Source organism: Haemaphysalis longicornis, unplaced genomic scaffold, assembly GCF_048455015.1.
Source record: "Haemaphysalis longicornis isolate Haplotype H1 unplaced genomic scaffold, Haemaphysalis longicornis Haplotype H1 scaffold_2, whole genome shotgun sequence".
Lineage (NCBI taxonomy): Eukaryota > Metazoa > Arthropoda > Arachnida > Ixodida > Ixodidae > Haemaphysalis > Haemaphysalis longicornis.
Window position 1 is genome coordinate 264,560,126 of NW_027526295.1, and position 26,750 is coordinate 264,586,875.

General features: G+C 45.6%; 1 protein-coding gene across 1 annotated transcript; it reads right to left on the reverse strand.

Annotated features, from left to right (window-relative positions):
* On the reverse strand, positions 1–26,681 carry Fidipidine (coiled-coil domain-containing protein 93). Its single transcript, XM_077700526.1, has 18 exons — positions 26,364–26,681; positions 26,072–26,179; positions 25,906–26,000; positions 25,718–25,829; positions 20,112–20,207; positions 18,652–18,711; positions 16,378–16,515; positions 15,125–15,166; positions 14,522–14,608; positions 13,814–13,906; positions 13,065–13,127; positions 8,865–9,155; positions 7,546–7,654; positions 4,976–5,058; positions 4,081–4,118; positions 3,378–3,462; positions 1,342–1,455; positions 1–170 (listed from the first exon to the last, which is right to left on the reverse strand). Exons 1-18 carry the CDS (start codon positions 26,382–26,384, stop codon positions 108–110), a joined length of 1,698 nt encoding a protein of 565 aa, XP_077556652.1. The 5' UTR covers positions 26,385–26,681; the 3' UTR covers positions 1–107.
* Positions 26,682–26,750: the final 69 nt, after the last annotated feature.

The following is a 26,750-nucleotide window of genomic DNA, read 5'->3' on the forward strand; positions in this document are numbered from 1 at the left end:
TTTGTTAATAATACTCTTTACATACTGGTGACTTTATTTCATTCAGTGCCAGCAAGAAGAAACCTTGGGGAATGTACAACATCCTGGTGCATGGTGGAGCCAGGCTGTCAACGCTGCTTGCCAGACGACTCTCTGAGCTTTCCCATAAGCAGCTCATTCTTCCGACATTCCTTCATAAGTAAAGACAAGAAATGAAGACAAAGTCACTCACAAAGGTAACTACCGCACAATACGGGCGCTGCACAGAATAAATCATTTAAATGACCAGTGTACTGATTGTCACTGCCCTCCAACTGCTATGCTTCACTAGCATTAGTCAATGAATGGGTAGGACTTTTGGCATCAAAAAACCTCAAAACCATCATGCCAAAAAGTGAACCAGAAATTCGGAACACCTTTTCATTACTGCAGTTAAAAATAAAAACATCAAAGATTCTCAGCGCAAAAGCTTTGTAGGTACTACCAGTAGCATCTCTTAGGCGGAATCATCCTCAACCAAATGTTTAGATGAATTCAGCATTTTTTTTCTTTACAGCTAGAAATGCAAAAGGTAAATGACAATCGATACACATGTTTTAACTAGTAATGTCTATAGGAAAAAAACCAGAAATCTGGATGTAATTCAAGAAAGGACTTGTATGAAGTTATGAAGTTTTTCCATTTTCATTATTAAATTTTTTCACTGCAAGAAGTGATGTTTTCCAGGTGATGCCTTCAACTAACGGCCCCACTTTCTGCTCAAGTCTGCATACGGAGACCTTTGAAATCATCAGAGCTTGCAACAGCATGTGCCAGGCAGTTTGTGCCTGTACGTGAAGGATCAAATTGTCGGAAGCACAATCACTGCTGGCCAGCTAAGCACTCTAGCGTCCACTGTAGATACCTATCGTGAGTGCACTTATGTGCACTTAAATCTGTGCATTTCACTGCTTTTCCTCTGCTGCAATCTGTCTCTGCAAATGATACCTTATGCATTACCCCATAACAACCAAAACCAGCTACCACAACCAAGGACAAGGGCGGTGAACTACTTGGGTGCGTGCAGGCCTGATTTTACTATATTTATTTCAAAAGCTCTGAAAATCCCACCCCTGACAAAAATCCTTGCTTGGTTTGAAGCTTTGATCGTTGCAATAAAGTTGAGCTGCATGGAGAAAGAGAATTTTCATTTGTCTTAGCCATGCAGTTCAAAGCTGAGTTTACCCATTACCATCTTGTGGAACACAGGCACAACAGCCTCTGCCATCTTTCATGACACACCTATGGCGGCATCTTCAGCAGATCCAACTATACTACGAGGATCTTGCTCATGCCCGTGACGGCAGAAAGCAGCATACGCACCTCCTTGAACTCCTTCACAGTCCTGAAGTACAGCCTCTGTTTGTCTACGAGCTCCAAGAAGTGGTCGTGCAGACGATCACGTGACATCTTGGCCTCTTGCCTTTTCTTATCCACCTGCGGCAGCAATGAGACAGGCCACGTATGTGTGCTCAGAGGGAAAACGTCTTTCCAGCCAGCCTTCAAGCAGCTGACTGCCCCACACGCACCTTTGCAAAGGAAATGTTGCCTTCTCGCCTGTGTCCCATTTATGCGTTTGCTTTCCTTATGATGAAAATCAAATCATAACAGGACTGAGAACCCTTAGCCAGAAACCCGTGAATTTTGTCAATTTCCGACAAGGTTGTCATTTTTATCTAAATATAAAATGCTGAAGGTAAATTTTTCACCAGGGTTTTCGGTTTCCTACCAATGAGTGATTTAAGTTCAAGCACAAAATGCACCATTAATATTATTTATCCCCTCCCCAGAATTCAGTTGTTAGCGAAAAAAAAAAAAAAAAAATTGGGGCACCTAAAAAAAACCCAACTGCATATTTGCAATATTTCTTCCCAGGCTGAATCCAGCTAACACAACTGCAAGCACAAAAGTACTAAAATAAAACCAAAGTAAAGCTCGCAAAATAAGGCATCTTATTGAAGTGCTCTTTAAAATCACTGTTTGGTTTAAGCAGCTGAGAGCCGAATTATAAATAGACTTTGTGGCGGCTTTAAAAAACAGTCCGTAACCACAGGGTTAATGTTGGATCCCAGAGTCCAAGCTATTCTCAGAATTAAAAAGCAAGCCATGTTGTGGTTAATGCCAGTTTTAAACATAGCAATCTTGGGAGCAGACACCATCGATTGCTGTCATTGCACTCAGGAACTAACTTTGTACGCGATTCGGAAAAAAAAAAGGGAAAAAAAAGTTGCGAACGATTACAATACTCTTTAATGCAAGAGTTGAGCGCAGCTGTTTAGATGTTCTGACAGTGACACTGCAATGTGAAAGGAGTGTGGCATGACTGCTGTGCTAATCGGGAAATCGCAGGAGGGAGGGAGTTTGTCAGTGACGTGTGGGTGAGTCTCCTAGAAGTTGATGCAGACAGATGTCAGCTCATGCAGCGTTCTGTTTCCAGTTACGGTATTGGCAGACGCGTTCCTTGCGTACCATAGGACATCTACCCTGGTGCCATCTCTAAGCGACTGGCGCTGGGTTGCTTCCATACTCTTCGAAACCATAACGAAGCAACCGTAGTCACCTCCCTCTGTAGCATGTGCTCTGCTTGCAACCGTAGTTATGCCGTAGGTGAAATGGTCGGATCCTTGACAGCACAAGCAGAAAACGGCATACGAATAACCACATCTCCTCCTCTGCCTGCCCCCCCCCCTCCCCCCCCCCTCCTCTCCTTTGCCATCACTGCCATTCATGTTCAATCAACCATGCCGGCAGCACTGCTGTGCTGTAAGCCTGAAACAGGCACACAAGAGCTACCCTCTAGAGAACACCTAGAGCCACTAGATCAGGTGGCTCTAAGAACACCTTTCCAGCCCCTGTTCTTGAGGGCTGCAGGTTGCTTCCAACTGAACGCATGCACAAGCTTAGAAGCTATTTTGGACAATCTGATATGACAACAAACAAAACAAACATTGTTTTACCACACTTAAAGGACGTCTAGGATGGTTTTAGATTACTAGATTACATGGTGATTTGAACTTTGCACGTTTGAACTTTGATTTGAACTTTGGGGTGCCCACCACGGATGTGTAATGGGCACCCCAAACATGCGTACTATTACATCAGAGAATAAATAAAATTTGAAATGATAATTGAATGCAAAAAGCAAAGAAATATAAAAGTAAGAAACAGTAGCTCCCAAACTGCTATACCAGAAAGATAGTTGTCTAGGTGTACTGCACATCCCTTCCCGACTATCTGTTCTGCTCAAACATGCTGCTGCTATACCACGTTCACACGCCTTTAGTTGTTTCTACATATTTCAAAGTTCACTTTTTAACCACGGTTCACGGAGGGTGAGACAAGGAAGAGCAAGGGTGTACCTTGAGCCTGTTTTGCTTCACCCCATCAACAATGAGTTCAAACTGCGCCAGGAATTGGTCCTTGGTCGTTGCACTGGACATAGCTCTGTAAGGGGTGAAACGAGTTGAGTGCACTAGCCTTGCATGAGGCAAAACTTGCAACATGAAAAACGGTACAGACCCCCTCGTGACAACCCGGTGAACAGTCAGCACCTAGTTACTCACATTTCAGTTTCAGTTTATCTGGGCTTTGGGTTGGGAAGGAGTTGAAGACTATTGATCAAAAACTGTTTCCGGATTATCGTAACTGGTTTGTAGAATTACGAAGAACCCCATTGCAAAACCGCCCGGAAACAATAGAAATTGGGATTATCAGCACCCTGACACTGTTTGAGGAACACTTTGGGCTCTCAAAGTTTCAGCACCAACTCACCCATCCGACACCAGCGCTTACGCTGAAATTGTGAAGTATCTTAGATGCCGATGGCACAATATAGGCATGATTGCCCGTTAGGTTTTCCCCAAGCCCCTACACAAATTGACACCATTTTTAACCTAACTGTCTTGAGACCGAAAGCTCGAGCGCTAACATTAAGTAGACAGCCGCATTCAGAACCTCCAAGCAGGCACGGCACGACATCAACTTCATCTGGTAATTTTACTGGAATGATCACACTGAGAACGGAAAAGAGGAAAGCAAGGCTAGTGTTAAAAGAATACTTACTCAGAGAAATTCTCCAGCACCGAATTGAGAAGGCCAATCTGCAAAGGCGTGCAGTGTGCAACTGTTTATTTCGCAGAGGCTCAATCCTTCAAGCAACAGTTAGATTGAGTCTGCATTAGCTCACACCCCAATGTAAACTGTGCTGCACTGATGCTGCATATAAGTTGACATCATTTCCTTGGTTATAAAATTTCTTGGCCTTCTGACTTGGCAACCATTTTATTGATTTTAAAGCAGTCCAGACTAGGCACGACAAGAATAGCACACTTGCAAGAGAACATTTAAAGGAAACTTACAGGCCCGAGAACAGCCTAGTACTCAATGGTTCTCATAAAGGACTGCGAAGATAGCAGTGCAAAAGTTGCCTCACCTTACAGCTTATCCCATATAATAATCTTGACAATTTCTTGTTCTCTCAGAGAAATTGGTAAAATCCATAGAACTTTCATAATTGCTGGTAAAAAACAAGTCAGGATACAGTAGGAAGAAAGCAAGTGCATTTGAGAGTACCATACGGGTCACAAGTTGCCGTTTCGAAACTTTTAAACTGCCGCTTAAAGGATGAAGAGAGCGAAGGCTGCCACAAAACATCATGCCACATCAGTTTTATCAACACCAAGACACCGCCAAAGCACCATAGGTTTGCGATATTGAGCATATCTGGCTTTGGTATTTACTCCACAAAGGTATTTTTCCACAACAGCCCATAACAATTGGACTTCAATTAAGACTAGCCCTACCTTTAAATCAGGCAAAGATGCATCACGTGTGAAGTTACAGCAGGGACCTAGTGTATACATGTGCTTATACACAACCTTCCAGCCATGATGTATTTTACAAGGCTTTGAATGCAAAACAGGAGTTAATCAAGCAGCCTGCTCCAAGCCAAACGCACCTCTTTGTCCAGGTACATGCGAATGTCATCCAGGGTGTTGTACAGCGTGAAGAACTGTTTGGTTTCCCGGTGCGTGGCTGCCACTGTTGGCCACAGAGGAAGTCAACACATGGGAAATGCGACATGAGTACATGAGTGTGCGTACGAGTACGCACACACACACATAGGTGTGCACACAGAGAGAGACAGAGAGCCTGAAATATAGACACTGCACCAAAATACGATGGTAGCCTTTTTTCCCCTACGCACACGGGCTCACATAACAGGAAGTTTTAGCACCCTCAGCTTTCTGCATAGCTTGCTCCTTGCAAATGATGTGAAATCCATTAACACCAGCCCAATTTTCCTTGTGTATACAGGCTATTTGTACGCATGATTTGAGTCAGGCAAGGCACAAATTTTTTTTTTTCCCCTTTCTGTTTACAAAAAATCAAAGAAAAACACGTTAATTTGCTTAACGTATTTACACGATTGTAAGTCGACTCGAATGCAGGTTGACCCCCAAAAATTACATCTATATAAAAAAAAAAATGCAAGCGCCGCGTTGAAAATCGTATCACAAAGAAAAGCTCTTCCGTTAACCCACACGGCGGCTCTCCACAAGAGCTGTGCGCTCGTCGTATGCGGGCTAGATGTTAAAAAAGAAAAGCTTTTGTATAAGCACCCGGAATAACAATGCCCTGTAGTTTGAGCGGGAAGAATACATTCGCTGCGAGATGACAACCATCGAAGCAACCGGCAGCGGCCACTGCCACTGCCGCGCGATACCAAAACAAACATGGCGGCTACGTTAGCGCCGCGCATTGAATCAAGGGATTCGCTAATGCTCATTTTGTTTGTTTTTTGATACGAATAAAACTCTTCTTGGCACGTTTTTGCAGGCGATTCGTGTGCGTCGGCGTTGCGCGGGCGACTTTTTGACGCCCGCGTCGACGACTCCGCGCGCGCGGCAGCTTCTACTGCTTCTAAAGGCCGAACCTCATAGAGCATTTTTTCACGCGATTCGCGCGCGTCGGGCGCGGCAGTGGGAGGAGCCTGACGACTTGCCTCAAAGGGGAGGCGCGCTCTTCAAGCCGGCAGTTTGAAAGCGCTTGCGACAGCCGGCTGGCGCCGCCGGAGACGTTTAGGCTTACTACGGTGGCGGATATTTGATTGGCGCTTTCCCTAGCGGCGCGGATGATGGTTTATAGTGTCGTTTTCGACCATATTATCAGCTCCTATCCTGCACAAACGCCTTCGTTTGTGCCTTCAGTGATATCTTAAAGAGCGGTTAGAAGCGGTCGCTGGAGCTACGCGGACCTCTTCGCAGCTGGTGACGACGCCATGTGGCCATGTTGCCGCCGCCGATCGCGTAGCGCACGCAGGTGGCATTTCGCTGCAGTGTCAGCGGCGCATTTTCGCGAGCAGAAAACGCCCCATGCGGTTCACACTTTTGACCATAACCATGGGAACGAGGGTGCAAAGCTGTCCCCACCTCGTAGCAGCCCTGATTTCTCGTTTCTCTTGCCGTGACTAGCGGTAGACGGTTTGATTTCGATTCTAAGTCGACCCCCCAACATTGGATTGTCAAATTTGAAAAAAAGGGTCGACCTACAATCGTGTAAATACGGTACATAGGCTCCGAAACACTTTCTGACAATGTTACAGCCCACACTGGGTCCACCTAACCACTATCTCAATAACTTTTAACCACACTGTGACAATGGGACAATGCCTTGCCGTATCGAAGCAAAATGTCCTAACGGACATTTTGCTTTGAGCTTCTCTCACATTTATGTCACGATGCTTGAAGCTACCCAGCGGCATACTACATACATAGTGCTTGTACAGATGTCTTACATAATTCCCAGCTCACAGCTGGTCCAGAATTTCCTGGAAATGGGCACATAATTAGTTAAGCCTGTTAGTCCCTACCTCACACACGCACAAAAATGTGACACCCATGTGCACTCCTGGCACCATCATGTACAACCCTCACATGGTGCATGGCATGACAATCATGTGATCACAAACTTATGCAACTGGCTGTAGCTACCAATCACTAACGTCCGCCACAACCCGCCTGCTAGCACAAAAACCCGCAAAATTAGCGCACTTACAATGCCACAGTGCAAATGCAAGCAATCGCTAAACATCCAAGAGCGTGCTAACTTGAAGGGACCAGCTGTGGCTGCTATAAATCCTCGAAAAATCGCTACCACGGGCACACCTGTCCTTACTGGTGCAAGCAACTGGTCTATGTTGCATGTGGTGCAGTAGCAGCTTTGGCCTGCATGACATCTCCTTGGTGGAATAATTATGTGGTGGTTTCAGGATAGCAACAGACAGGGGAATGGTGAATTTCAGAGGAAAGCTGCGAATTCCCTGTTCCACACTAATGTGCGATATACTCGGGTTGTATGTCCTCGAACACATAAGCTATAACTCGTGCAGCTTCATTCATCTCTTTCAAGGTTTCTTTCGGGGCCCTGCCGCGTACATATTTGGCAAACCCACTGTGAATAGGCTGCAATTCACGTTAGCATTTATAGCCTTCACGGTTCCCACCAAAGTCACCGCAACTGACTGACCTTGACCGTAGAGCTCAACAAAGCGACGCTGATACTGGTTCAACTCCGCCCGAGATGGCACCTCGTCAATTTTACGCTGGATGGCAGCAATTTCCCGATTCTTCTTGGCCTGGAAACGAAAACAGAGACGCTTGACATTAAACGAGCAGAAGTAAGCTGGGTAGAGTTTGTACATGTTAAAGCAAGAAATAATGATTAACCAATGCAGTTTTTTAGCCTTGCCTGGAATAAAGTGAACCATTGCCAAGCATACAAATGTAACGAAAATTTGTCAAAGCACTGTTTTTGATTTTAAATATACTACTATACCAAATGCACTGAGTTGCGTCATCGATACTTAAAATAGGCGCGTGCTTTTCCGGGTACATTTTACAGGCACAAAAACACTTAATAAAGCGTTCAGTCCTTTGCTATCTTTATTGTAATGTAGAGACAGTTATTAATGCGTCATGTTTGTAAGCAAGGCAGCCATCAGTGACACAGGGATGTAGGAAAAGGATGCATGTGCCAAGCAATGCTTGTGTTCAGAATGTTTTGCATGCTTCAAGGGGAATTTATATGAAGGGTTTAGCAACATTAGTGTATCCACATTTAAAATTTCTGTGCTAATGAGTCAGCAATTAGCTAAGAGGGAATTTTCTTAATTAAATGGTCACAATTATGTTCCAATAACTAGTATTAAATATGGTACATACGAGCAATTGCAAAGCATTACGTATTAAGAACGCTTATCAGACATATTCAATGGCCTTTGCTACACATGAGCAATGATAGAAGATTGAGTACCATCTGCAGTCAGTGCAAGAACAATTGAATTAGGTGTACAGGCATGTGCTGGTAGCACGAGACTATGGTGCTGGCCAGGTTTTATGCACAGCGGCCACAGTGACAGAATCAGAAAACTTGACCACGGCTAACTCCTTGCCCATTCTGGTTCACCATAACCTGACAATAATGCCAACTATGAAGACAAGCTCCACAGACACCTTCTGCTATACAGTCGTCTCTCTTCACTGCCTGACTGATGTCAGATGATGCTGAAATTCACACTGCCCCTGCATGGCCATCCCTCAAATTTCTTGCCCCCTGGACACCAGACTGCAAGCACTTGAGTACTATTTCAACTTTCTGCTCACAGATGACAGGCTGGCCAACTTGCCCCGTGCTTGCCCCTGTTTGCCCCAGCCAGGGGGGCCAACTGCGGACCAGCTTTTGACACCCGGGGCCTATGGGGAGTTTTACAGCTGGTGTACATTCAGTAACTCTGCTGGGCCCAAGGGTACGTGTAGTCCCGCGAGAGAGAAGGTGCAGCCACCCACCAGGAGCAGGCGCATCCGCTGCAGCTTCTCACGCTCCTGCTGGCACTGGGCCTCGACCTGGCTGTCCCGGGGGTCGTCTGCGGCCCCCTGGTCGGGCTCCAGGGCTGCCAGCTGCGCCTGCAGCCGCTGCATCTCCTGGCGGCAGTGTGCGCGGAAGCGTGCCTCCTGGCCCGACAGCTCGGCCTCGATGCGCAGCAGCATGCACAGCTTGGCCAGCTGGGGCTCCTGGCTGCCCACTCCCGCGGACAGCCGCTGGGCTGCCGCCCGCACCTCCTCCAGCTGGCACGCAGCCTGCACCGCAGAAGGCACGCCATCGGTACAGTGGAGAATCGGAGCGCAAGTGCACCTCAAGTGGTGATTGCTGAAGAACGCGGTTAGGTATTGGTGCAATGACTGGCCGACAGCTCCAATATCATCAGCGAAACACATGGTTATGTAAGCATTTCATGGAAAGACTGCGCACGTAATCGAAATAGTCAGCTATGATTGTTGCATCCCCAAAGTAACTGGCTGTCCTGCACCGCATAGGAACTGGTGTACTATGGAGTGCACCAGAATGACGGATTGCCAGCAGCTATTTTTTTTTTATTGCGGAAGTTTGCTATCCAGCATAAGGGAAACTGTGTGTACAGGTACACTCCTGATTCCCGAATAAATCAGAGCAGGGTGCCATGATGTGGACCTTGTATCCACGCCATGAAATCTGGCGGACATCTGGGGCGTGGGCCGCAGGAGGCGATGTGGGCAAAGCGTAGGCTTCGCAGGGCAGGACAGCTCTACACCAAGTGCTCCGCTGTATCCTTCTCAACAGGAGTGGGACAGAAGGGGCTAGTCGAGTCAAACGGGGCCTGGTGCTAAGGTGACCAGGCCCTCACCAGAGCTCTTTGATGTGGGCAGTTATGAAACTCCACCTCAAAAAACGACCCACACCTGGACCTCCCACACTTTGGATCATGCGTAGGGTGGCGCCACTGCGGCCACCGTACGCGCTATCCAAAAAGCATACTAATTATGCAAACTGACAATTTCTCATAAGCTTGACTTTAAGGATACAAAAATCTTTTTTGTTTTTGTTATTATTTCGTAAGTTATGCATTGCTTTCTTGGCTCTGGCGTATTTTTATGTCGTGATTGTTTTTGTGTCTGTGCAACTGCCTCGACAAATTGGCGTTCATACAGGCACCCCAACCATTTCAAGATTACTCTGACCCGAAGTACTAAATTTGCAGTTGCCGCTTGGCCTACAGCATACTGTATGCAAGAACTAATCCAGTAGCTGATCAAGTGGCCCTAAATAATCCTTTCAAACATGCAAAAAGTTATCGAAGTGAATTTTCAATTTTTTTTTTTGGCACCGAAGACAGCAGATGATGCGTAGCAGACAACAATGCACAAATGATGACACATCTCGCTGACAACACAATTGCATTTTTTTTTGCCCACTCTTGCTTTGAATGCATATACTAAAACACTTGAATGATGACCACATTGGGCTCCCTCGGCAAAACAAATTTAACGTAAGCACCCAAATACCATTTTCCATCCAGGTCGTCGAGTGCAGCATGTTGGAGAATTAGGCCACGCCACACAGCGGTGAAACAGCGAAGCACATTGTGCAGTTCATTTTGTCACTAATAGATAGCGCCACAGTACCGAAAATCCGAAACAGTGGACTAATCGTAGGGCTGCTCTTTGATGCACGGGGCCTATGGGGAGTTTTGCAACTACTGCATCACGTAAATCTGGTCTTTGCCACAGCCAGCGTGAGGGCCACCCCTAGGAAAAACCAGAACAGGACCTCATCTTGGCAGGACAACCCGCCGAGAAGGTCCGCACCGCACATGTGGTGCGCCGAGGATGTTCTTTTGCCCTGGCTAGGCGAACAGCCACTGAGGAAGGTCCCGGAGAAGCGAGATACAGTCGAATCCCGCTACAACGAAATTGACGGGACGTGCGAAAAATTTCGTTGAAGCGAAAATTCGTTGAGGCGAAATCTGCCGCAACACACCACGGAAAGGCCAGAAAAATAGCCCCGTATGCTTCCGCATCATTGGCAGCATAATACAATGTTTAGAAAAAGGAGTGACGCGCAATAACGTCATGTTTATTCGGAAGATACCAATGGTTATCTGTTCTTTCACTGCACGCGAAGAACGCGTTGCGGAGTGGGGTGAAGAAATGCAGGCGCAAAACGTATTGCTGTACAACAAGGCGTGTCCACCGAGCTGATTACTTGTAGATAGCTGCTAGGCCGTTGGAAGCCCCCCTCTCACTTGTAGCAGGAGCAGTGCCGTTATCTTATCATCTGACACAGCGCGGCAGCTACTGACCTTGGCAGGTTAGACGCGCGCGCTTGCATTTAACACAACTGCGCGCTCATGACTAAGATAGGATGACTTGGCTTCAAGACCAAACACGCAAACATGATTTTTGCTCTTGGCTATGAAGAATGGTAGACGGAAAACGGCAAGGACAGCTGCTCACAACGCATACATGACGGCGCCGCGCCAGCAGCGGAGCACATTTGTGCGATTTCAACTGGATACGGATTGGCTGTAGCTCCGGCTTGGTGAACCGGGCCTGCGCCTCATGTAAAGACGGCCAGCCACATCGTTATCACCATCAAACAATGGCGCCCGCCTATGAGTTTTTTTTTTTTTTTTTTTCTGTGGCGGTGTGGCCGCACCGCGCATGTTTTCGGTGAAACTAAGCGTCCTGAATGTATAAAAAGTTACATAAAGCTGGCGCTATGCTTATTTTATTGTAAAATAATTGTTCAAACGCAACCCAAATCATTGAAAATTTCGTTGAAGCGAAAGGAAGCCTGACAAATGGTTCATTGTGGCGAGGACTGTGTTGCATGGACTTCGATGGCTGGCTGACGGGGAATTGGAAATATTTCGTTGAAGCGGCGTTCGTTGTAGCGGGGTTCGACTTATTGCACATGCACACGGGGTGCGTACTGGCATCTGCAGCTTGCATTGCGGAGTGGCTGTTGCATTGGCGCCATGACATGCGAACATGGCGCGGGTAGGTGTTCACTATGTCCTGAATTTCTCGCAGAAGTTTGTTGGACGTAAGAGTTTTACGAAGCTCTCGAACAGCTGCCAATGAACCAGTGTAGATGGTACACTATGCTGAAGGCAAATTGAGAATCACAGTTGCGTGCAGCAGGGCATCCCACACTGCGAGGAGTTCTGCTTGGGTAGATGGCCACTTTGCCATGGTAATGTAGGCGCATGTCATTGGTTCGGGAGCCATGGTCGGACAAAGTAGAATGGTATGAAGATGGATATCTGATGCGCTGGCGTTGACAAACATCAGCGTAGACGCCGTAGAGGAAGTGTCCATAGAAAGTGTTCACAGTGTCCACAGCAGTGTCCATAAAAAGCGGAGTCGGAGGTTGTGTATCTGTTAATTGGTGGAACCTCCAAGGGGGCCGTATAGTGGTGTTTGATAGTTGCGGGGTGGTGAACTGGTTATTTACGATGCAAGAGCAGCGGCATCTGGGTCGAGGGCTTGTTTTTACACAAAGAAGGAAGAATGTGGTTCAATGCAGGTCTCTCCCAACAGCTGAGACGGACACTTTACATGTCATCGTTCCATTCTGTGACCCCTAGTGAGCACCAATGACACCACATTAAGATCAAATCTAGAGGGTAGTCTTGATACTTATCTAATCATCCAGACAGTGCTTGAGGAATGCAAAGCTAGTGTACATGTGGCAACAACTATGTTGGGGCATGACGACCCGCTGGATTGAACTCAACCCATCAAGTGAGGCTAAATGACTGCCGTGTACACCAAGTGCCTGGCATGGTGCACACTAAAGTGTGCGAGTGACTGACTGAAAGCACATTCCAGCATTCAAATAAACATAAGATGACAAAGATGAAGGTAAAGATGAAAGTAGACAGGTACTGTGAGGGCAAAAGTGACCAGCTTGCTCTTGTTACAATGCCAGGAGCCATCCTACGAACAAAAAGCTCTCTGCAGTGTCACTTAATTCAGTCGGCCCACTAATCCTCCCAAACAACAGACCAGCTGAACAGTATGATAACATTAGCAAGATGACATAACTCCCAGACAACTGAAAGGTTGTTATCAACTAAAGTAGTGCACACTTATGTGCCAACTTGGAGAACACAGTTCGTAGGAGTGGGTGAGCAAGGGATGAAGGAGATTCAGGCGAGGGCTTACCTCTTTGTCTTCCTTCTGGAGCAGCTCATACTCTTCTCGCAGTTTCTCTAGCTGGTCTTGACTCTGCATGCAAGTAGCAAAGCCATGTGAGCACTGTTTTCCCCTTTAATTAAAGCCAGCTGACTAGGCTCAACACGACACCTGCCCAGCTAGCAACAAACAAAGAACACCATTCCACCTAACTTTAAACACAAAAAAGATTTATTTTTCTCAACAGCGCATTTATAAGAACAGGGGACAAAGTGTTTGACCTGCCTAACAGTGTGGACAGTGCTAACCATTAAGCCAAGTGGTCTCAAATGGGGTTTACCAAGAAATTGACAGTTTAGCAGCTAGAAATGGGGAAATAAAATGATTGCAAGCAGTACATGAGCAGGGGGGTAGGTGCATGCTGTTTGTAAACCTCAGTTGGCAAGTGCAGATGTGTTCACAGGAGGGGCAGTTGTGAACTGTTAATAGAAGGTGTGTTACATCACACACAGGACTGTGCTATCATCGCTAGTGCTACCACACAGCCTGCAGTACCACTTCCTGCATTACCACATGTATGACTACCACTGCCTTTGCCTAATGAGTGCAGAAAAGGGCCGAAATTTTATGGCTGCCGCACAATACAGCTTTCTTCGTATATGTCAAGTGCTTATGAACAGAATAACACGTAGTCTACAGACCATTTGATGTGAACTCACTGTATGGTACTGGCCAGATGAAACACAATATTTGCATGGAAGCGCACAGTGCAAACCCACCTTTTGCAGCAGTTCCTTTTTGGCATCGAGCTGTTTCTGCACAGAGCTCAGCAGTCTGGTGTGGTGAGCAGCGCCGGGCACTTGGACCATTGGCTGAAACCAGTCATACAGTGAGGTTGACAAGACTATGCAGTGCTGATGACAGCACAACAGATACTCTACGAGAAAACTTTATGCATCCCTGCAAAGGATGATAAATGTTGCGAGGGCAGGCCACACATTAATCGTAAAACAAGAGAGCAGGCTCCGTAGTGACGTAGTTATTATCGAACAGAAAAGACACCCCTCCACACAAACTTTAAGTCAGGGCTCTGTCCACTAAGTCAACACCTGTGCTATGCTGCATGCTGATGTGGAGGGCTACAGATCACAGCCATTCTGTAGATTGATTTAGACCACCTGGGGACATTCAGCATGTGCTGAAATCTTGTAGATGTGGCCATTTTTATTTTCACTCCCATCAAAATCCCTCCCCCGTTGTTTGGAACAGCTCAGTGCATAAAAGAACATGAATATAGTTTCCCACAGTTAAATTCCTGCTCCTACTGTACATTTTTTAAAGCAAGAAAGCCATATCCAGGTCAAGATCAGGACACAGAGAGAAAACTCTTCACAAGTGCGGTAGCAGTACGCTTCCAAAAACATAGCACGGACGGGAATGGAATATTATGGCGTAAGCACAATCCACATGCATGATGGTCAACTTGCCTTGCGCTCCAGTTCCTCTGCGATCTCGCGGGCTTCAGCAGCTTGCTTCTGCACAATGGTGCCTACAGACTTGGCCGTGAGCCGGCCCTGCACGCATAAAGGAAAGCAGCCCCTTAGTCGCAGGCAGCAGCCACTTTCTCCCCAAACCTCTCAGTGCACCAGGACCAAGAGCAGAATTGGTTTGCCTTCCCAGATGAACCTGAGCAAACATGGACAGGCACCATTTGTGCGCATGAGCTATGCCAGGGCTGACCGTTACACCTCACCGGAGGGCGTCGATAACCAGCAGCGCTGTTTTTCATTGTGTATTACAACTTGTGTAGCCAGGCACATTTGCATAAGAAGGTGAAAGGTCAAACTTCCATGAAGCAGCAAAATTCCTAGCTACTGTAAAGGGCGGTCTCTACTGCTTATCACAGCAATATAGGGATGCTGTTCAAGCCCGAAAACTGTAGCCAAGTGCAGTCTCAATGAGAGCAGCAGAACAGCCTCCTAGCTTGCACCACACCTACAGCGGTCGCACACACAACAGGCACGTGTGGCAAGGTCAAACACCTCACCTATGTGGTGGATGCCGAAAGCATTTCTCCGATTGGAACTCACCTCAGAAGAAGGAGCCATGTCGCTGAAGATTTCCTTGGATTCCTGCGCAGATACCAAAAGTGTCTGTTAATACAGAATATTGCTTTTTTGTGCAACAGGAGAGCAAAGTGTTAAATTATTCAAATTGAAATTGCTTCTTTTTTTATTTTAGGGGTTTAACGCACCGAGGCTGCACCTGGGCTATGAGGCACGTAGTGGAGAGCTCCAGATTAATTTTGACCACCTGTCGATCTCTAATAACGCGCGTCAACATCTCAACACAAACATGTTTTCGCTTTTCGCCTTCATCTGAAAAGCAGCCACTGTGGCCGGAATTGAACCTGCGCCCTTAGGCTCAGCAGCACAATGTGCCTTAGCAACTGCACACCCGCGGCGGACGGTTTGTTCCTTATGGTGGCCCTTTTCTTGCGGTAGATGCCTTTTGCCAAGAATGCCAAGAGCACTGGTAATACCCGTCCTTGTTTGCCATTTGAGGCCTAGAAAGAACACCAATGGCAACTTAGGGTTATGGTTTTAGCGCAATGATTGGGCCTTTAAAATTTTCTAGCTTTTGTTCTGAGAGAAGATGCTTTCTTTTCCTTTACACTGACAGTGACATATGCAACATCTCTCCCTCCCTTCTCTCTCATTTATCTTTCCTTCTCTTTTGTGACACCAAGTATGGCTTAAAAAATCCCAAGCAAAGGTTTATTCTAGCACCAATTATACACTGCCTTATTGAAGGCTTCCAGACACATATATGCTAATCATGCCAATGTAACATTGGTGGTGACCCCCTAAACCACAGTGCATAAAACCGGCCATGGTGGCACGAATTTTTGGCATTTCTACAACTTACTAAAGCTCCACAGCGTCTAAGTGTGGTAAATTTGTCATCCAGGGCATCATGCTGGACATACAGACCTACTTGCATTTATATTACTGCAACGCTTCAAATTTCGGCCTCTACAATTCATAACTTAAGTTCAGCAGCATCACATTTGTCTCACTAGACGTAACCTGCATCTCATCTGCAAAAGACAGGCGCTGTGCAGTCAAAAGGATTTAGACTAAAAGTTGTAGCACACTTATAGCATGCAGTTGTACTGCAGTTGAGCCCTCTTCTTTGCGTCAGCCGTTCATCCACAGCTCATGGCTGTCACTAAGGGCGGGGATCACCCACTCTTGCATTCCTCCATCCATGCACACGTTGAAAAAACAGGTCCGTCCAACTGAGACTGCCCGCTGTCTTGTAGCAAGGTGGTGGACCGTACCTGCTGGTCGCCCTCAGGGCCCCTGGCCCAGTGGCCTCCGTAGCCATACTCCATCAGGGTGGCCTGCACCTGGGCCGCTTCCGTCTTGAGCGTGTGCCGGGCGTGGTGGCGGAAGCGCCGCCTCGGACGATACCGCTCCTGCACGGCAGAACATGAATGCCGACACATTTCCAGTATTAACGGTGCCAAAGATGTCCACTCACTGCACTCTGGTTTCGTGTAAATTCAACCCCTTCGGAGGAGTTTCTTTTATCATAGAAATTGTGTATGACTGATTCAGAGCAAAAGTTTGTCAATACATACATACGCTAGCTTCTCCAGTGACATCATCATTACCATCATCATCATTATGTGGAAGGTCGGATGGAATACTCTTGCCCAAAGGTTAAATTCTTGAGCAGTGGATTCCCTCCAGGCCATTGGGGCCCTCCTCATTTCTGCATTGTAGTTTGGATTCTTAAAGCAACAAGCAAGGTTTGGGTTGGGTCAATATGTTGAATGGTGCTCCTCCTCCTCTTTAGTACAGCAGGAGAGAGAGCAAGGTGTGAAAGGGGCGAGAAGGAAGTCGGAATACCTGCACCTGGCCTGAAAATGTGAAACATGGTGTATGCAGACACACACAAATATAATTAGAGTGTGAAAGCACCCATCACCTGCCATCGTATCCTCTCTTCTCAGTAAAAGCTCCAAAAAAGGAACAAACTGAGAAGACTTTTAATGCGTAGCATTCTTTGCCAAGTAACCCCACAGCCAGGACCGTGTAACGCCCTGCATTTCCACAAAAATGCAGATATCGCGGTACTTCCACCTGTAATCACTATAATGGCATAAAAAGAGATAACCAGTTGCACGGAATTTTGAAATACTAAAAAAGAAGAAAAATACAAGAAATTACGGAAAATGGCAAAATATGTAACGCCCTGCATTTCCACAATGCAGATTTCGCAAAAGTTCCACTTATAATTGTTGTAATAGCGTAAATTGAGATAATTGGTCAGACAAAATTTAGAAAAACCAGAAAAATTGGCTGGAAAAAACTCACACTCAAGACAAGTGGCATAAGAATGCTATGCATTAATAGATAATTCTCTGAATTTCTGCTAATTTTTTTTTTGTGTACCACAGAAGAATCTACTAATTTACAAGCTTTAAAATTGGTCAGCTGAACTAAATTATGCTAAACAAATTTTTTACTAGACCCTTCTGTACATGAGCAATACCATTGAGACCAAAAAATTGGAGAAACTTAAGTTCTCTTCTGCCGTAAAACTACACAGACTCCAAAAACATGCCTGCATGCTGTTGTTTATACAAATATATTCTACAAAAGTGAAAATGCTTTTCAAAGTTTAAAGCTTCATGTTAGTTTTGCTGCAGATCAAGCCCTCAAGCTGGCAGTATGGGTGATGCGACGGGAGTTTTGAAGACAACAGAAAGCACATTTTTAGTTAGCCACTAGACATTTGAAATTGTAATCAATGAGGAAACACCCGGCTTTGTGAGATGAAGTGTTTTTGAACAAATGCAATGAGCAGCGACCAATCAGGCAACCTCATGCACAACTACAAACTGGCTACCTCTTCCAAATTTTGGGGGTTTAACGGGCCAAAGCTACAGCTGGGCTATAAGGTGCACCGTAGTGGAGGGCTCCAGATTAATTAAGACTCCCTGGGGATCTATAACATGAGCCAAAATTTCAGCCCACAGAAATTTTTGCTTTTCGCTTCCATCTGAAAAACAGCCACCACGGCCGGGATCAAACCCACGTTCTTGGGTTCAGCAGCACAATGCCTGAGCCACTGTGTGACTGCGGCGGGTAGCTGGCTACCTCTACTCGTTACAACCATTTCGCAGTTTTGCTTTGGTTTAAGCTTTTCTTTTTTTGCACTCAGAACCAGCTATTTTCAAACAAGCATATGAGCGTTATTTTTTGTTCAATGCAAATGTAACCTAGGGTTCTGGGACTGCAGTTCTACAGCCCAATACACTGACCAATTTATCAGACTGCCCTTGAATTCAGGTGCCTTTGCTAGAACTCTCTAATATTCATTTTTAGACTCAATTTCTCAGACTGGTTGATCGTTTGGATGCTTTCACTATGTATCCCCTTAAGGTCCAAAAAATCAGCCACAGCCTGTGGTTACTAGAAATTTAGTGGGATAATTTATTGACACACTATCAGTTCGAAATGATAAGTCTTTGCGTGAATGGGCACCAATTATAGTGCAGCCCGAAACAGAAGTGTACAAGATTTTAGAGGAGGCCCTTGCCTACCTGTAGGGCTGCATACGCTCCTTGGAAGGCTGCCTGGAACTGAGCGTTGCCAGTGGTGCCCTGTGCAAAGACAAAAAGCCCTTTTTAACGCTCCAGGGCACAGACCAGTGCCTGCTGCAAGTGCAGAAAGAAAACCCACCGAGGGGAGTACATGCTTTAGCCACCTCATAAAAGCTGCAATCACTACTGCCCTGTATCTTATCAAGACCTAAAAATATCAGAACATGCCACCGAGGTATATCGCTTCAAGGATATGCTGGGAGCTAATGCCAGCTGTTTAGAGACGCACCCCATTCAATAGCCAGTTAGTGAGTCAGTGATCTGCACAGTGTGCTCAACAAGCCGATGCAAGCCATCCTTCTTGTCTCTTCAGCCATCAGGGGCTTCTTGAGCCAAGACAGCAACTTCATCATGCTTGAGAAACTGAACACCTTTATTTCTGCTCATAACGCTTTTGGAAATCAAATTGATCCAACTGCGCTATGCAGCTACCTCACGCTTGTAAAGAAAGGAGGGAAGCTGTTTGCCGCCAGAATGCCTACAGAAGTGTGAAAGTTCATGCGCATTATGCCTGTGCTACACAACTGTTTCAAAGGCCTTTCGAAGGCCGTTGAAGCAATTGTCTATCGAGTGCCCCATTGTAAATACATAAGGCGCAGTTGTGGGCGAGAATACAATTGTCAATTGAAAAGTACCATGTAGTCATGCAACATTGTCAACGGCCATCAGCTACTAGCATTTTTTGCATTATGCTGGCAGAGAGAACATCCTGCTCTATACAGCTAGAGCACTCCATACACTTATGGAGGGGTAGGAAGGTAATCCTGGCACCATGGCTTTGAACATTCAAATGCTTCAAGCACATCACTGATAAAGAAGCTACAAATAACACTAGTTTCAACTATGGTTTGTCACAACGATGCTATGCATTTTTCCCTCGACTAGGGGGCCACTGCTTTAGGAGTTAAAGGTATTCATTCATTTTTTTGCGCCATAACAGTCGCAGCATTGTACAACACTACAGTGTAGAAACACAGAGTTCAAAAAAGGAAGATACCCATACATAGCAGTGACTGCCAACTGTTACGTAGACCAAAGTGGATTTAGTGTGAATTATTGCTTGTGGGAGCACGCCAACAACGAAAGCCATGGGGTGCAAGGGCATTTTTGGTGAAACTAGCAACACTGCGCTGGCTTCTTTGCTGGGCTCGTTTTAATATAGAGAAGCCATTCAGCAGCATCTGTTTACGACTATATTTCATAAAGCAACAATTCTTGTTACAGTAAATGCCAGATACGTTTCTTTATTCAACTGATCAATCCTAGGCAGCTGTGCCTTGCATTAAAGGCCCTTCGTTTTGCTATTTGCATGCAAATAGGCATTGCCTCGCATGACATAATGGCGTAGCCCCCAAGGGTAGCTATGAATGCACCGAAGAGCAAGCAGTGTGGACGCTTACCACAGGGCCATGAGTCTTGTCAAAGAGGTAGACGGCATACTCCCGGTGAATGTCCTCGGTCTCCGCTTTCGTTTCAATGGCCTTCTTCACCAACCACTAAACACACAAGCGCGAAAATTAGGCAACAAGAAATGCTTACGCAAAATGGCAAACACCCTGGGAGTAATGAACAGATTACCTCAAGCCTGAAGTTTGCATGAGCAAAACTTTTATGGGATAGCCAGACAATACTGGTACCACTTCAATTATGGTTCTTTTTCTTTTTTAACCTAGCTAAAATCTCTAGCAGGGGTAGAGAACATTCATTCAACCTAATGATTACTACGAATGGTAACTCATGAATGCTAAATTACCCTCCAAATGCTGGAAGAATAAATTAAAAAAAAAAACATTGTAAAGATATTAATTGCAGTTGTGAGAGCGAAACTTCGGCCTCAAATGCTTCATTGCAATGAATATGAACTGAAGTAACTGCCCAGCCCATCATCTGCCAGCAGGACATCAGCTTAACGGTATAACAAAATGCATTTCAGTAAGATTAATAAGATAATTCTCATTTGATTTGGCTCAACATTATGTTTCAAGCACGACCGGCTTTATAGATAGCGACCTGCCCATGTTCGGTGATTCCGCGTGCTGAATTTGTTAGTGCTTTTCTGGGTCTGTAGCGCTCACTTTTTGCTGATTCACCCTAACAGAAGTGCACACCTTCTGTCGCCTCGCTTTATAGAGTTTTCTTTAGTGCGAAATTATTACTTCCCTAGGTTGGTGAAAGCACACATCCGACTGGCCTCCACTGAGTGCGCACCTACTCGGATATCATCCAAAAAAAGCGTCCACAGTTGCTAACCCTTCACTACCACACTCCAAACTATCCACGCGTTTCATAGCACATGTACACCACAAAGAAATATTAAGCGCATTTAGTTCCATAGCATGGATCAGAAAAAACAAACACAAAGGACTTGGTTCACGCTGTTTTGTATAGTGCATCAAAAATAAAACCAGGAGAAAACACTCGGCGTATTGTCAATTCCCACTGGCTTACGACGCATGTTATAGCACAAGTACATAACAAAAAAAAAAAAAACAAGCGTGCATGAGAAATTTCTCCTGCAGCCATGGTTGGGCTTCAGCTTCTGTTGAGGCAGTGTCGCATCAGCATGGATAGCGATTTTGGAAAAAGTAGCTGCAGCGAGCTGGATGTCGAGGTTGTAGGCTATGGCCTACAACCTTGATTCTGCTGACGTCAACTATATATAGGCGATAGTATCGGCAAAAGGCTCTGCAACAAACCTAGCCAGAAGAAACGTTTTCGAGAGAGAATATGCTAAAAGATCTTGTGCAACTTTTTTGCACTGTACTTTCAGTGAACACATTGTATGCAATGGTATTTGTCGTGTACAGCTGAGCAAGATTGGAAGCCGCACAGTAACGTCAATTTCCTTCCACCAAGTTTCCACCGCTCCAGCACGGTGGCGGTGGTTTAAAAAGGCATCCCAAAGTAACTGCGGTCAGGGATTTATACACACCCCCTAATGTACCCCCAACACCATCCAGGAGAGCTCCCCCCCCCCCCCTAAAATCAAAATTCTGGATAAACCCCTCGCTGCAGTTCCCACTGTAGGCACTGTCCGTGTATATCTGTGACGCCAACTTTGCCATTTATTGGGCTTTGAAGCCACCCCAAAGGAGATTCTGCAAGAACCATGGCTCCAATTATGGTGAAAAAGCCGCAGCCGTTGAAGAGGTTGCCATCGATTAGTGCTCCCTTTGCTGAAAAAACATTGCTTATGCGCAAGAATTTTGATGCCTCCACGCACAGATGAACCTGCTGAAGCTGCTTTATACAAATTCAAGCCTTCCCTGGGAATTTTCGCGCATGCATAGATGAGCTTCACATAAAAAGCAAGCTTCTCGATGTAAAGCCAGAGCCGATAAAGTTTCCAAATGTTTACATGAACAGAAATGCTCAAAAATAAAGAATGCCAGTTGAGCAGGCAGATATGGTTGCAATGCCGTTTACTTGCGTACATTGAAGTTTTCATAGCTGAGAAACGGGTCCCAAGTGAACTGTATGTTCTGGGTACTGACTGGTAATATACGTACTGACTGGAACAATCGGCACTGTGTGGTACAACCAATGCATTTTATGCGAGCAGTTGCAAACTGCACTGCAAGCGAAGCAAAGTTGGCAAGGTTGGGAATTAAATTTAGTACCACCTGGTGCAACGCGCCGTCCATACATAGCAATTTTTTGGCAAGCTAGCTCCCATTATCACCGGTTGCAATGAGTAGGTCCCTATCTGTAAAGCGGGTTGGGGTTTGAGGTAACAAGTTCTAAACCTCTTTTAAAGTTGAAGAGAAGAAGGGAAATTTATTGCAAAATTAAGAAACACAGGAGAATATCAAGAACACAGACTTTTCTGCTCCCCCCACCGCCCCTCCCTCTTTGCGAGGTATGGAAAAAACAAGGTACTCCACACATTGTGCCACTCACAACAGCTCTCAGCATGTTTTCTACTCTCTCCTACCATGGGCGTCCGGAAGGGGGGGGCAAGGGGGGGCAACTGCCCCCCCTTGGAAATTCAGATATTTTTATGCACTACAAAAAAGCTGCACAGCTTGGTTGGCCCATAATTAAAGTAACTTTGCCCTGAAGGACGGAAGAGAGGAGAGAACGACACCGACATTCTCTTTTTTGTCCCGTCCTTTAGAGCAAAGTTTTTAAAATTATGTACGTGAACCAACTAGCGCAACAATCCACGCTACTGAAATGATTAGCTCACTCAGGTCCTGCGTATCCGTATGGAACGCCTTTCAGGACTGCGGTCAACATTGCACTTAAGACACTGACTAACATTGCCGATCATGTGACGGCAGTAAAACAGACTGCCTGTGCTGGCTATTGAAGATAGCGAACAATTCTGAAAGGTTTGGCGGGTTTTTTTTTTTTTTTTTTTTCTGATCTCTAGATTTATGCAGTCCGCAAGAACTTCAGTTTTCGGAGAAAGTTGCAGCTACATCTAGCAAAAAATCGTCACCGCTACACCTAGTAGGGAGAGTGTAACATCCTCCGGTGCCGTCCCATCACCTTGTACACCCTTCCCTTCGAAACTGCGAATGTCGGCATCACCCAAGCCCCGAAGCAAAACCGATAAATCAGCCCCTCAAAACGCTTGTATGCCTGTAGTGCATTGAAAAATCAGGGAGGCGAGTAGTATCGTGAGCCATTTCAAGAGACTTCATCACACATGTTATCTCGCAATTTGCCCAGAAAAACCTGAGGCGTCTGCAGCTGCTATTCAAGGAACATTGACGGAATGCAGTTCTATGTATACGAATGTATTGTACTGTGTGATGGTGATCAGTTGGCGTGAGTCGAGAACCCTCACGCAGTGAGACTGGTCACTCTTTACAAAGTGACAGTAACTTTTCGCATTTTCTTTATTAACTGTATTTCTTTGTTCAGTAATAAAATCCAATGTATATCCTCCAAGTCTGGTTCTAATTCGCTGTTTGTACTTTTTGTAACCACAAATAGCGCCCTTTTGGTGCTATCCAACCGTACCCCCCCCGCTATGGATGCCCCCCCTTGCAAAAAGTTCTGCGGACGCCCTTGTCTCCTACACCCCAGCAAGTCACATATCTAAGCACTGGCGGCCTTCTATGCTTGGTAACTGAAGATACACAATCTATGGGCAAGATACCGGCCTTCTGTGGTGTTAAAGGCGACACTTCATGGCATGTGAATTTTCATTGTTTAGGTTTCAAATTCAGTCAACTGTGTTGCAGTTGCAACCAAATGCGTCTTTTCCTGTATTTCTTTTTTTGCACCATCATGGTAGAGAATTCTGGGTATCGTTTTAGGACTCTTCTTTTACTTGTTTTCTTCCGGTATCCTTTGTGAAATCGCATTCGATGGTTATATTGGTTTCCTAAGGTTGATTTCATACTTAAATACATTAATCTCACTGGCCTTCAGCATCAAAAATTGCCTAAAAAATTAAGAAATTTGTGAAATCTTGTTTACACTGCATTTGTAACCGACAGAAACATGTACACAGTCAAGCCCCATTGTAATGAACAAGTCAACGAGCTAAAAATGGTTGAGCATATTAAGTAATTCTGAGTACTCAAACCTGGACATGACATACACAAATCAACTTTTGTGTGGTGTATACGTCACCCATTTCAAATCCTTTACAGAACACTTGGCCAACAGCGCGCACAGACTCAATGAAACATTTGCACGTAGAAAAAATGTGCACACTATTCAGTGGCCTCAGCCAGCTAAGCACTGTGTGTAGGCATGAGGGCCATTGAAGGAGGCTTTCCATTCTAAATTAAAGTATAGAATAAAGCAGTTGATCATTTTGTAAGAGGCGGGAAGGTACAAGTCCTGTAGATAATGAGTACACAGTAGCACAGGGCTTTTTGCTTCATCTGGGTCCTTGGGGACTGGAGAAGGCAACTTTATTTTCTGAAGCGGATACGATACCAACAGTAAGCGCACAGCACCAACTGAACTATCTTCGAGAATATGTGTTGCATATTCTTGATGTTTGCGCCAAAATAATGCCTTTTACGGGAGGCTCGCACTGTCAAATTTAATTGCTGTAACCAATAACACGGAATCTCAGCCCCGTTGTGAGCAATGCGTTTTGCTAATAATGTGGAAAAGTTGGCACTGCCGAGACTGCTTACAGTGATGTCCGATAAAGTCTACAATGCGTGTGGCTTCTGGTGTTCCCAAGCAGAGCCTTTGCGAATTCAACACTGGGTGAAGGCATAGCCGGCCAATTTTTTACCAATATCATGGGAGCGTCGACCGTTCCGTCGATCAGCGCCATATGATGGGGCGATCCGACAAACTCGGCGAGAGTAAACGCATGCGCTTTAAGCGAAGACCGCTGCTGCCGTCGTCTGCTAGGCTGTTCCAAGAGCACACAGCCACCCCGCACTGCTGTTACCAATCGCTTTCACTTGCTCTCTTCGTATCGTTAACGGCTGGTTGGAGGGCAGTGTGATAAGCGAATAAAAAATCGGGGGCGGCGTCTGCTCTTGGAGCAGCTTAGCGGACGATGACAGCAGTGGCCTTTGCTTAATGCGCATGCGGCTACTCTCGCCGGGTTTGTCGTTTTGCTCCATCATACGGCGCTGATTGAATGAACGGTCGATGCTCCCATGATATTGGTAGAAAATTGGGTGGGTGTACTTCAACCGACTTTGGAAACCCCTGTGCCATCGACACCACGAACTCAAACCGCCCATGTTAACGGTGAGAAATGATACAGGCGAATTAAGAGACACAGAAAGCCTTTGGCTGATACAAGAAAGTCACTTTGGGATGGAAAGGCCATTGTACTGTAGCAGACAATGAGTGACTAACGATGAATTGTTAAATTAAATTTTTTGTGAACACTTTTTCTTTGCGATCTTTACGACCTTTTCGTTGGTACTATCGAAGAAATGGTGATAAGTCGCAGCGTCTGGAATAGCTACGGTGCTGCATGCCTTAAATTTATTGTATTATTCTTGTTTTTCATAACACAAGGCACGCGCGTATCTGCGGGTATGAATGCTAGCACAACGGCATAGCTCACCTGAACGACGGGAAATATGTGGTCGAAATCCAAACCCTGTATTTGATGAGGTTCAATGCGATGGGGGCATTTCATCCTTAGCAGCACTCGGACAATCTTCTCTGTCAGTGATCTGTTGAGAAGTCGCATATATTTTACTCGCGGTGCATGGTTTGAATTTTCGTTGTAATACCGAAAAAATCGCCTACATTTTTTGGCCGATGCTGAGGTTCTCGTTGAAAGGGAGGTCAACATCGATGTCCACGGCGCAGACTTCAATGGCCCACGCCATGCCGCCAACAATCTACGCAGGCAAAGTGCACGTTACTAAACATCTTTATGTCCCTCGAAGTATCCCGCAATATAACTAATTACCTTGTCGAAAGATGATATTCCTTTAATTCGAGCTCGAAAGTAGCCCGCCGCGACAAGCAGGTCACTGATTTCTTGCATCTTGTCATTTTGGTCACTACTACCTTGGTTCTACGCTCATAAAGAATCACACGAGAGAAAAACAAACAAACATTGATCAGTAAGCTAAAAGAAAAAAAGAACGCGAGCAAAGTTTGTTCACTCTGGATTCGCAACCACTCAAGTAGTAAAGTATAAGCACTGCGAAACTAGCATTTTTCGTTGCAGAACTATAACTTCCAGACGTTGTCATTACCTGCATGAGCACAGCATCCATGGCGCTAATCGGTTAAGTATTCCAGGTTTATTGCAACAACTTTTATTTTATTAACGGATGTCAACACAGGTAACGCACGAATCTCCCGGCGAGTGCACACACACGCCCCTAAGAGCAAGTGCCAACATTCATTTTGCATCGATAATAACGAAAATGGAGGTTGAGGGCGCCACAGATTGACGAAAGGATCAGCAAGCCGAGATGACCCGTATTAGCGCTTATGCATTGCACTGCCAGCACAAAGGCTATAAACAGCGTTAATTGCAACAAGCTGTCAGTGCGGTCACCACAATGCCAACGCACTCCGTTCCGGGCAGAGAGAAGGAAAAAACTACACAAAGGACAAAGAGCGACGCGCGACGCTAA

What these genes read in the sequence shown, in the direction of transcription:
- Fidipidine (XM_077700526.1), bottom strand. Translation starts at nt 26,384, where the DNA reads ATGGATGCTGTGCTCATGCAG. An exon ending in TGGATGCTGTGCTCATGCAG is followed by an intron (nt 26,180 to 26,363) that starts GTAATGACAACG and finishes TTATGAGCGTAG; the next exon opens with AACCAAGGTAGTAGTGACCA. An exon ending in CTCAGCATCGGCCAAAAAAT is followed by an intron (nt 25,830 to 25,905) that starts GTAGGCGATTTT and finishes ACTTCTCAACAG; the next exon opens with ATCACTGACAGAGAAGATTG.